The 12,209-nt window shown below is 36.5% G+C and overlaps 1 protein-coding gene across 1 annotated transcript; it reads left to right on the top strand.

Moving 5' to 3' along the window:
• Nucleotides 1–4,671: 4,671 nt before the first annotated feature.
• Nucleotides 4,672–9,379, top strand: LOC149750525 (lymphotactin-like). Its single transcript, XM_089911491.1, has 3 exons — nt 4,672–5,884; nt 7,732–7,846; nt 8,748–9,379. The coding sequence occupies exons 1-3, from the start codon at nt 5,824–5,826 to the stop codon at nt 8,905–8,907; spliced, it is 336 nt and encodes a 111-aa protein (XP_089767617.1). The 5' UTR covers nt 4,672–5,823; the 3' UTR covers nt 8,908–9,379.
• Nucleotides 9,380–12,209: the final 2,830 nt, after the last annotated feature.

Below are 12,209 nucleotides of genomic sequence, written 5' to 3'. Positions count from 1 at the left end.
CAGTTAGTCCAATTTGAGTTATGGAATTATAGGTTACCATCATTGGTCTACATATGACCTTCTTTTATACAATTAATTAAGTTGTGTAATGTTCCACTAGTAACCTACCTCCAACTTAACATTTCAGATAACTTGAGCATTTCAAATATCTCCTATCTATGTGCTCCTTCCTTTTGATATTCTCTAAGTATACATCTAGGAGTGGAATTTCTGGAGCTTCAGGATATGCAAATGTGTAGCTTCACACAATGATGCCAAACTGCTATTCAAAGTGTTGTACCAATTTCTAATGCCATGAGTAATTCATGTTGTTCCATATCCCTGCCATCACAGTAGTACTGTTAGACTTAATTTGGCCATTTGAATGCGAATAAAGTGGGGTCACACTGTGGTTTGATTTACATTTTCATGATCACCAGTGAGCTTAAGCCAAGACACTTCTGAAGAAAAAGATTAAGGAAAGGGGGTTTTCCCTACTAGAAATTAAGGTTAAATTATAAGCCTATAGTAATTAAATAGTAATAGAATGGTATGAGTCAAGGATAGACAGATTTACCAACGCAACAGAGAATTTGAAAGAGGTGCACATGTATGTGGAACTTTAATATGTGACAGGTAGCATGGGTAAAGGAAGAACTATTCAAAACCAGAGCTAGAAAATTCAGTTATCTAAAGAGGAAAAAAATTCATTTGGATCTCTATCTCACACTACAGACAGAAACAACCACTAGAAATGTTAAAAATTTAAGTGTCAAATACATGACTTTAAAACTTTCTGTGGAGTAAGTTTTGTTGACTTTGGGGAAGAAAATATTTTATTAAAGCACAAATGTACTAACCATAGAATAAAATATAGATAAATTTGGTTACATTGGTATTAATATTTTTTTTGCCCATCAGAGACATCATAAAGGAAGTGAAAAGATAAGCTACCAACTGAGAGGAAATATTTGCAACACGTATAAAAGACAAAGAATTAGTATGGAAATACATAAAGAAATCATACACATCAATAAGAAAATAACTTATCCAATAGAAAAATGGAATATTATACAAACATTCATTCTACAGAAGAAGAAATTTTTATGTGAATTACATGTTACATATGATAAAATATGAATTAATTTTCTTTTCAGATGAATCAAAATATTCAGACCATACAGTAAAAAGAAAAGAGAAAATATATTGAATTTTCTTACTTTCACCCTTCATGCTTATACTTTCTTCCCCCCCAAAATTTTTTCCTTCAAAAAAAATTCTACCATTCCACTCTGTGGTCACACATATATAAATGGTACTGATCTTCCAGAGTACTAGTCTTTGCAGGTACAAATATTTTATGTGATCATATGACTTCTCACACACTCATACACTTATGCATTCTTATATATTTACATTTAGAATGTATATATTAATTCAGCACCTTCTTTATGCCAGGCATTGTCCTAGACTCTGAGGAAATGAAAAAGGCAAACAACTCCAGGAAAAAGATGGATAATAAAAAAGTAAATTATTGTTATATTAGAAGGTGCTAGGTACTATGAATGAAAGTAGAGCAGCAAAGAGAAATCAAGTGATACCTGAATTGGTATGCATGTGCACTTTTAAATTGCGTGGTCAGGAAAGCCACAATAAGAAAGCAGTATTTGAACAAAAACTTGAAGGTGGTAAGGGACTGAACCATGCTTATGTCTGAGGGAAGAAAATACCAGGCAAAGTAAACAGCAAGTGAAAAGACTTGAAGGCAGGAGCATGCTGACATGTCTGAGAAACACCAGGGAGGTCATTGTGACTGCAGTGGAGAAAGAAGTGGGGAAGAGTAGCAGGAGATGATGTCAGAGAGTAAATGGGAGATGAGAGCATAGGTCATGGAGGTACGTGTAAACCCTTGTTAAGACTGTATATATTTACAGTCTTCACATTCTAGACAAATAACATTCTTTGTCACGTTGTTATGGTTTTTGACCTAAGTCTATTTTGTCTAAATATAAGTATAGCTAGCCTTGCTCCCTTTTGGTTTCCATTTTCATGGGATATCTTCTTCCATCCCTTTACTCTGAGCTGTTTTTTGTCCTTAACAATGAATTGAGTCTCTGTAGGCAGTATGTACTTGGGTCTTTTTTAAAAACCCACTTAGTCACTTCAGGCCTTTTGATTGGAGAATTTAATCCACTTACAGTTAAAGTAATTATTGATAATTAAGGACTTACTAATACCATCTCAGTTGTTTTCTAGTTATTTTGTAGTCCACTTGTTTTTTTTTTCCTCTGTTGCTGAATTTATTTGTGAATTGATGATTTTCTATAGTAATATGCTTTGATCCCTGTCTCTTTTCTTCTGTGTATATAGTTTTTGCTTTGTGGTTATCGTGAGGCTTACATAAACATCTGACAAATATAGCAGCCTACTATGACAACATAACGTTGTGTGCATGTAAAAACTCTATCCATTTTAATCCCCACTCCACTTTATGTTTTTGATGCCTTAATTTTCCTCTTTTTTTGTATCATTAACAAATTATGGTAGCTATATTAATTTTTAATACTTTTGCCCTTTAACCTTTACTCTAGGGTCAAGTGATTAACATAGAGCAAAGCATCTAAATATATTAAACAATACTTAGAAAAAAAAAAGAGGGGCTTCCCTGGTGGCGCAGTGGTTGAGAGTCCGCCTGCCGATGCAGGGGACACGGGTTCATGCCCCGGTCCGGGAAGATCCCACATGCCGCGGAGCGGCTGGGCCCGTGAGCCATGGCCGCTGAGCCTGCGTGTCCGGAGCCTGTGCAAAAAAAAAAAAAAAAAAAAAAAGACTTTGTTGTTCACTCATGAAAATGTGCTCCATTGAAGGATTTTTGAGCAGAGAAGTAACATATTACTTACATTTTGAAATGATTACCTTTGTCAGGGTGGTAAATTGATCAAAAGCAAATAAGGGAGGAATTAGGAAAATCAGTTAGGACGCTGTTGCATGAATCTGTTAATCCAGATGAGAAGTGAGGGTGGCTTGGAGCTGGGTCTCTTGGGGTGATGAGAATGGTTTAGATTGTATTTTGAGGACAGAGAAACAACAGTATTTTCTGACAGATTGGGTGTGGCATGTAAGAGAAAGAGAGGAGTCAAGGATGAGAAAAATTTGTTCTAATATCTTTCAACTGATTGTCAATCAACGTCCACATTAGCAGATTATGCCCATTTTGCAATAGGTTTCTACTTTTTTGTTGGTTACTTAGTTCTTCTCCATTAGAGACTGTAGTGCATGCTTTGAACAACTGAAATGAGTAATTCATTCTTAGAGTGTAAGAAATTCCATTTCAATATGCTAAGTAAAAATTCAGCCATTGGTCAGTTTGTCTATTTGACTATAAACAGGGGAGGAAGACATAGGCACAGTCTTCAGGCTTTATGTTTTTAGATGTTCATCCTTTACTTAATGTACAATATTATAATGTTGGTCTTTTGAAAAATTCATTTATTCAAAAACCATTTGGTGAGCGTCCACTATATAGCAAACTTCCTGCTAGTGCCGGAGACCCAGACAGCACTGAGTCAAATACCTGCTCTCAAGCAGGCTGCCATCTAGTGGGAGATGCAGAAATGTAATTGAGTAGGAGAATAAAAATGAGATTAGTGGTAGAACAGTGGTGGCTAGAAAGTTCCAAGAGAGCATAGAAGATGGCACAACTTAATTGTATCTAGAGAATTCAGGAAAACTTGTAGAAAGAGGATGAGTTTACAAATAATTATGTAGGGAGCTAGGATGGGCATTCCAGAAAACGGAGGCAATATATTGGGAGTAGAAGAGAGGATGGCCCATTTGGTTGACTGCACAGACATTTATTAAGGCTAGAGGTTTTGGAGCATGTGCATGAGTGGTGGAAAATGAGTCTTAAAATAAGCAGTGTTATATCTTGAACACCTTTATATATGACAATGAATGAATCCTGTAGGCAATGGGAATTAGCAAAGAGGTTCTCAGCAGGAAAACAACCTGATTAGATCAAGACTTTAGAATGATTACTCTGGCAATGCTGTGGAAAATAGATTGGAAACAGAGGAGACCCAAACCTGGGGAATCAGTTGGTATACTGCAGTAGTCCTAACAAAGAGTGATGGGGTCTTGCCTTGAGCATTGTGGAGAGAGAGGAGAAGACATACAGAAGAGCTACTTTGAAGGTATACTTAGTCCAGCTTGGTTGAGAACAACATATGGGTGGCTAGCAATGAGTCTAAGATGACCCAAGTAATCTGTATTTGGAAATTGAATAGTAGGTAACACATTATTCGATGTCAAAGAGTAATAGGAGGAGAAGCATTTTGAGTAGAAAGATGTGTTCAAAGTTTAAGAACTGACAGTATAGCCACGTGGAGATAACTAAAAAGCTATTTGAATTTCTGAGTAAAATCTGGGTGGAAAATTAAATGCCATTAATGAAAAGCATCTTAGAGGTTAACCTATAATTTCTATAGAAATATAGGAATTAGTTTTCATATCCTTAATAGCAATGGCAAAAACTTTTAGCTATACATATATTTAATCAGAATGTTATTTTCATATCCCTGAATGGTAATGACAAAACCTTTTAGCTACACACATAATTAATAAATGCATTTTATAGATACTTATGTTAAATAAAACAAGACAAAAACCAAGAACAACAAATTGAGCGCCAGATAGGTTCTATTGTAGCCGATACACTGAAACCCTGCTGGAAGAATTGCAAATGGAAGTTACATTTTGGGAAGTATATATGTCAATAAGTAGCAAGAGTTATAAAGATGATCATATGATTTTGCCTAGTAATCCTACGTCTGGTGATTAAAAGCAAAAGATTCAGTGTAATTAATCAAAATTTACCTTACAGATGTGGTTTATATAACAATAAGTTATAAGGGGCTGGTTTAAGTGCCTGTGCATGTGTTTATTTAGAGTAGAAACATGAAGACTATGAAGAAACATGGCAGCATATATACATAGATGTAAAAATAGTCTTTATAATTGTCTCAACTCTGCAAACATATATATACCGATAGATACTCATTGAAAAAAAATAAAAATGAAAACAGTCAGAATGGTAAGATTATAGATAATTTCCTTTTTCTTTTTTCCAAAATAAAGTTTTTCTGAGGACAACTTTTCAAAATCTTTTAAAAAGGTATGTATTAAGTTAAAATAAGGCAAACCTGTGCATATAGACAGGCTCCAATCATCATTATTGAAATGTTTCTTGGGTATGTGGGGAGGCTGGTGTAAAGAAAGGCGATCACTTGAATGAGGGCAGAGGAGAGAAATAAGAAGATTAAGGCAGAGGAGTGAGGAACTCAGGGAAGCAACAGCATCCCTTCACCTCCCTAAGGTATCACTGGGCTTAGGATCCACAATGGTGGAAGCCTCATGTCACAGCTGATGTTACATGAGGCAGGTGGGGGAGATGGACCACAGGGACCACTCCACCTTGTTTCCTTTACACTGTCCCTGTGCTGGGCCATGACACTGGCATGTGTGCAGTGGAAGGTTTCAATTTAGACTGGTGGCAGGAGATGAGACAACTATGTTTCTTCTGTGCACATATTTGGTTTCGCGGACACGTTAACCACAGGAGGAGGAGAAAAGGCCACAAGGTGTTGGGTTAGTATGAGTGGGGACAAAGGAACTTTTTTTTTCAACCAAAGAAAGCATCAGTATTGCAAAGACTTTCCGTGATTCCACACCCACCTCGAAAGCGCCCTCTCACCACAGGAAGTGCGCTGATCACTGGAGGAATAAAGGAGACTGAAAGGATCAGTTCCTTAGCCTCTCGCTGCACAGCTCATCAGGACCTCAGCCATGAGACTTCTCATCCTGGCCTTCCTCGGGATCTGCTGTCTCGCTGCAGACACTGTGGAAGGTAAGTCAAAAGCTTATTTATGAGATAAGGAGTATCTATGTATGCAGGCAGTGGCCACACATTTTCGTTTTGACTCAAGCTTTGACTGCAGTAAACTTTCGCCCAGCTTAGCCTCAGACTTCCCTAGTGAAAATGGGAATAATTTACTCTACGAGACTCTGTAGATTTTGAAGATAGAACTTGGTCACAATCTGGGCTCCTATTTTTCACAATTGGGTGATTTGGGGTAAATTTCTTCGCCTCTCTGTGCCTATGCTTACTTATCTATAAGAAGAATGTTATAACCGATACGCTTACCAGGGATTAAAATGAAATAAATCTTATAATCACTTATCAGGTTTCCACACAAGTCCTAACTTCTTGATTAATGTTCGCTGTGGAATGGTGATGACGACTTTGAAGCTTTTGCCTATTTAGTATTGATCTTGAAAATTCTCCAGATTTTGACAGTTCACAATGCGGGAATGAGCTAGAGGGTGTATGTTCTGAAGGAAATCAATGTTTTCTATGAAAACAAAAATGACTGGTAGCTCATACCTTCATACCCAGGAAATCAATATTACCTTTAAGTGTGTAGGAGAGTCTATTATTACTTCTATGAATGTTGTTCCCACTGATGATCAATTTCTTGAGTTTGTAAGAGACCATAAGTGCTAACAAATATCAATGTCTTATATACAGTCAAATAAACCTACAAGACATACCCAGATGAGACGTAACTACACTGAGACTTACCTGAGCATTCTACACATATTTCTTAAAGGATCATTTTTTCCCAGCTGGTTGGAGTGTATTTCTCCTTGTGGCTCTGGCAACAAGAGAGAATATCCTTTGGGCATAATTAATGTTTCAGTTAACTGTCCTTTCAACCTCTTAATCCGTAGACTTATTACTTAGACTAGAATATCTGAACCTGATCGTGGATGCCAAGGGTGTCCGTAAATAGAGATGGCAATGTCTGGAACTCCCTGAAATTGTGCCCCAAATAAAAAAATATTGATGAAACAGAAAGTTTAGGCCAAATGTTGTCTTAACCATGGCTGGCTGGCATTTTTCTGAGACAATATTCTACCATTTGGTGGAAACCCATGTATGGGTAGGGGAAAGAAGACTGAGGAAGACTGTAGACACTTCGGTATTTCCCTCTTTCATTGGGTTCAGAGATAGTTCAGCATCAGAAATAAATTGGCAAAAAATAAAAAATAAGTAAATAAATAAATAGGCAAATGTAGAGGGTTAAGAATGTACAGGCTGGATATTGTGTGATGGAGAGAAGGAGAGATGAAGAGCAATGTTAGTGAATACCTTCTGCTCAGTTTCATGTTTATAGAAAGACTTCTGATATCAGCAACACTGTAGCTCAAGCTTTGTCATCATCAGCTATTATTTTAGATGCTTTTTTGCTGAATATTTCTCTAAGAAATAGTCTCTGAGAATATTTGCTTCCTTGAGAAGCAAATACCAGTCTCTTCAACTTAGGAGGAAATCAGCACTTAGAAACTCTTTTTAGATTTTAGAAAACCCTTACTATTATTCACTCTTCCAAGTAATTCTCCCTTCTCTAATGTAAGATGTTCTCTACACTTAAAAAGTTTAATCCCCTGGACCATTTCTATTGAGGAGGAGTACTTTATGAACTACTTCTTTCACATATTTTACATTTTACCATTTAAAATGAGAATGCCTTTATTTATTCAGTCAAAAATGAGCTACCTCTCCCATATTTAGTGTTCCTTTCCCAAATTATTCTTTATCATGTCACTCTTTGTTGTTTTATTTATAGCATTCAAACATTTATAGTATTAGAAATTATATTTTATTTTTATTTACATGGTTTTCTTTCCTAGGTGTGGGGAGTGAAGTTCTAGAAAAGACCATCTGTGTGAGTCTGACTACCCAGCGACTGCCAATTAAAAACATCAAGACCTACACCATCAAGGAGGGCCCCATGAAAGCAGTGATGTGAGTTTCTCTCTCCCAAATATGAGCTTGATGGAACACAGTATATAGAAATGCTGCCCTCCTCAGGAAAAATGTCAACAAGGAGGAAAACCCCAACATAGCCAATAGTCTTTCTGTTTTTCCATATGAACCATGCCTTTACGTAGCCCCAAACAATGTTTATGACAAAAAATTGGCAACCGAGTGAAGACTATCACCCTCCTTTCTGCTTTATCTTAGCAGAAGAATCTAACTGGGAACCAGATGAATAATATGCTCAGTCCCGAGGGTTAGGTTTAGAGCTGGCTGTTTCAGATCAGGATTTGACCATAGAGACACACTGGTGTGGGATGCCTTCCTTCCCATCCTTCCCCTTCCCTGCCTTTCTCTGCCCTTATGGTGGGCTGGAGTAGAGTGCCATATTTTATCAGTTACCATATCTCAAGGAAGTGTCAACAACTAGCCTACATGGTACCGTTCTCTTTCCAGGATCTCATCTTCAGAATAGTAACTCTTCCCAACACACAATTGCAACTTTACCCCCAAAACTATGATAAAGAAATGACCTTTTGTCCAGAAAATAAGATGAGTGTGTTTTAATTTGGAAAAGAAGATGATATGTAATAATTGGACTAGATGACCTCAAATGTCCAGTTTAATTACATCACCTGGTAGCAATGATGAGAAAAGGAGCCTGTAATTTATGCTGAGCCAGGGATCTGGGTATTACCTGGAGCTATTTCTCCTTTATGGGAAAATAGATTGCAGAGGAAAGATTTTCATTTATGTTCTCCTGAATCTGAAAGACTGTTTTGTCCAGTCATTTCTGCACAAGATCTCTTATATATGATCTGATCTTAACTTCTGGTCCCAAGGCTTTGAGGATGTGACTAACTTTGTCTATTTTTTCTTTGCATTGCAGATTTATTACCAGACGTGGCCTTAAAGTCTGTGCTGATCCACAAGTTGAATGGGTGAAAAAAGCAGTCCGAACAATAAAGTCCACCAGGAGAAATGTGAGCCAGACCAAGCCTACAGGAGCCCAACAATCCAGCAATACAGCTGTGACCCTGAGTGGGTAGTGACCCTCTGGCATCTTGTCCCCTCACTAGCCAGGCAGCTCATTTCCCTTTAAAGCTCATGGACTAATTACATTATATTCACCTTTTATAAAAGTGCTTCATGAGTCAAATTATTGTTTTTATATTTTTATGTCTTTCATATTCATTTAGATGCTCTAATTAATACATATTTATTATTAAGAACAGTCCCAAAGTTTATTCATTACATATTGGGAAAAGTAATTCATCATTTGTGTTCCATTTCTGTCTTAACTGTACCTCCTTTTGATGATAGCCACGATGGGAGAGATTTTGGTCAGTGTTTATTAGAGATGAAAGCTATATTCATCATTTTTAGGTTCTAGTGCAAAATGTTTCTCTACACATGAGTTATAGGTGACAACTGTGACAATGACAATTTAAAATCTATTTCAACCTGTCTTCATAATGGAGTTCTATTTTTATGGAATAAAGGAGAAAATGATCCAACCACTATTGGGGTCCCATTCTGAGGGTTCACTACTCAAAAAGTAGCTTCATTCAAGTTTGATCTGGAGCAAATTCTCATACCTCTGTGTCTCATTTGATCTCCTTAAAAGAAAGAAAAAAAAAATACAACTTCCGAGCTCTTTCATTTGCCAAAGTAGCAAAGATTAGACTTTTGATGGAAAGATACTTTATTCAAACAAAAGTCAATTCTCCTCAAATTGGGCAGTGATCTCACTGCCTTTCTGTGATTTCCATAACTGTCCCTACTCTAGTTATCATACCAGTCACACTTTCTTGTTTTGCCAGTAAGATTTTAACATTCCAAACACTGTCACCTGGAACGTTTTTTGAATGTGATCACGATTTGTAGTAACGTTTTAATTAACATTACTTCACCTGGTCACTTAGCACCCCAGACTCATGCCCCCCTGTTCTTATTAAGTTGCTAATTTGATTCATGTGTATGACTCTACTATCCAAGTAGCTGACGATGTATACATCCACTTCTATGTGATTTTAAATAGTTAAGAGATGATCAAACCTAGAGAGTTTCAAGGGAAGAGAAAGGACTGTTTTACTAGTCCTAAGGGGAGAGTCAGCAATGTCAAGTATTTTCAGAGCGTAACTGAGGGCAGCTTGTTGGAATCAGCTTACTTCTAGTCATCCAACTAGTGAACCAGAGAGGAAATGATTAACACAGTGCCTCCTAGCAAAGGGTGGTGTCATCTGTCCTTTCTCATTGATATTTGCCTACAATAATGTTCAAAGCTGGTCTTAAATGAAACACGAAGAAGAAAACACTTGTTTTATGAGGGGTGAAACCTAGCAAAGTCACAGAAGATGAAAGGAAAGTTTCCTGACTGAACATGTACTTGAGTTTCCCAAATGTCTTCCAAACTCTAGAGATTTTCAAAAGATAATAATATATGTGGAAGAATATAGGTATACATGTACTGACTGAACATGTACTTGAGTTTCCCAAATGTCTTCCAAACTCTAGAGGATTTCAAAAGATAATAATATATGTGGAAGAATATAGGTATACATATCTTGTTATCACATTATCTAAGGGAGCTAGGTAAGGCTAAGAGGTTTCAGCCAAATAGTGCACATAACTTTTAACTAACTGACTGGATGTTTTAAATCACTTAGGTAGGACCTGAGTCTACTAACAATAACCCTGTGGTCTTTTGGACTTCAATTCAATTCAATGAAATAATCTAAGAAGGAGAGATCTTACAATATTAATTTGTATTTTTAGTGACTGCAACCCCTCTTTTGTGCTTCTGTGGCATCTTATACTTAACTTTAACCTAAATCTTACCAATTTATATTGAAATTACTCCTCTGCCTGTCTGTGCTTCCCTCACCCCAATCCTGTATTTAGACTGGAAGCTGCTTGTGTGACACCAGGTCCCCTTGCCTAGCACAGAACGGTGGGAGGGGGTCAATTAATATTCTGGGGATGAATGGGAGGAATAACAAATTACATTATATCCTTCATTCTATACTTTCATATTTCTAAAATTATGTATAACAGAAAATAAACTTTATTAACAGGAGGTTCAATTCAGCAAATAGCTTTGAGTACTTGCTATAAGACAGGCAGCTTGTTAAGCTTAGTATATGTCATGATAATTAAAACACCACTTCTGTTCTCCAGGAACTCACAATCCAGCAGATGACACTATGATGTAAGAAAGCCAGTTGCAGTACAGCATTTGAAATAGGTAATAATATGGACATGATCAAGAAATAGAAATAACAGAGAGAAGGGGAGAATTATACCAAGAATGTTCTCTAAAATTTTTCTGAATTTATATATAAGTATGAGCTACGATTATTAAATAGGAAATGAAAGATGCATCCTTAGCTAGTTTGAAGAAAGACGTTGTCACATGTTTCTCTCTTCACTAGGAAATTCTTCCACTGTGATTGTAATACTTGTAGAGTGTTATATTTGTTCGTAGATATTAGATGTAAGAATACAGCGAGTCTAAAACTGTCACTGAAATTTAAATGGTAAGAAAACTGAGCCACAGAGAGATTGATTGTCTTGGCTAAGAGCACACAGTTATTAAGAAACTGAGCCTGATCTCAGATAGTGACTTTCTGTGATATCTCAGCCTCAGGAAAGAGAGTGGCAATGTACAACTCTTCTTAGAGTGGGTATGATGGGAGAAGGGATAATCTTTTCAATAAATAGTTCTGGAACAACTGGGTATCCACAAGCAAAAAAAAAAAAAAAAATCTAGACACAGACCTTACACGTTTCAAGAAAAATTAACTCAAAATGTATCATAGGCCAAGTGTAAAACACAAAATTATGAAACATCTAGAACATGACATAGGAGAAAATCTAGATGCCCTTGTGTTTGGAGATTATTTTTGCTTTAGGTATAAAACCAAAGGTCTGCTCCTTAAGAGAAAAAATTAAGTTGGAGCTCATTAAAATTATAAACTTCTGTTCTGTGAAAGACTGTCAAGAGAAGGAGAAGATAAGCCACAGGTTAGGAGAAAATATTTCAAAAGACATATCTGATAAAGGACTGTTATCCAAAGCATGTATAGAGCTCTTAGAACTCAACAATAAGAAAACAAACAACTTGACTAAATAACCCAGGCAAAAGATTTTAACAAATACCTCACCAAAGGAGATATACAGATGGAAAATAAACAAAGGAAAAGATGCTCAACATCATACCTCATCAGGAAATTGCAAATTAAAATAATAATGACATACCACTACACACCTATTAGAATGGCAAAAATTGAAAACACTAACAACACCAAATGAAGGCAAGGATTTGGAGCAACAGGAATTCTCATTCATT

The sequence above is a fragment of the Delphinapterus leucas genome, chromosome 1 (genome assembly GCF_059928025.1).
Source record: "Delphinapterus leucas isolate spDelLeu-1000000601 "Yukka" chromosome 1, BTC_Dleu_Yukka2, whole genome shotgun sequence".
In the NCBI taxonomy this organism is placed as follows: domain Eukaryota; kingdom Metazoa; phylum Chordata; class Mammalia; order Artiodactyla; family Monodontidae; genus Delphinapterus; species Delphinapterus leucas.
The sequence above is the reverse complement of the archived record's forward strand: the minus strand, read 5'-3'. Positions and strand labels throughout refer to the sequence as shown.

Excerpts from the sequence above, each read along its gene's own strand:
- LOC149750525 (XM_089911491.1), top strand. The coding sequence starts at position 5,824 with ATGAGACTTCTCATCCTGGCCTTCCTCGGGATCTGCTGTCTCGCTGCA. Across the intron at positions 5,885-7,731 it reads CGCTGCAGACACTGTGGAAG|GTGTGGGGAGTGAAGTTCTA; the intron begins GTAAGTCAAAAG and ends TTTCTTTCCTAG. Across the intron at positions 7,847-8,747 it reads GGCCCCATGAAAGCAGTGAT|ATTTATTACCAGACGTGGCC; the intron begins GTGAGTTTCTCT and ends TTTGCATTGCAG.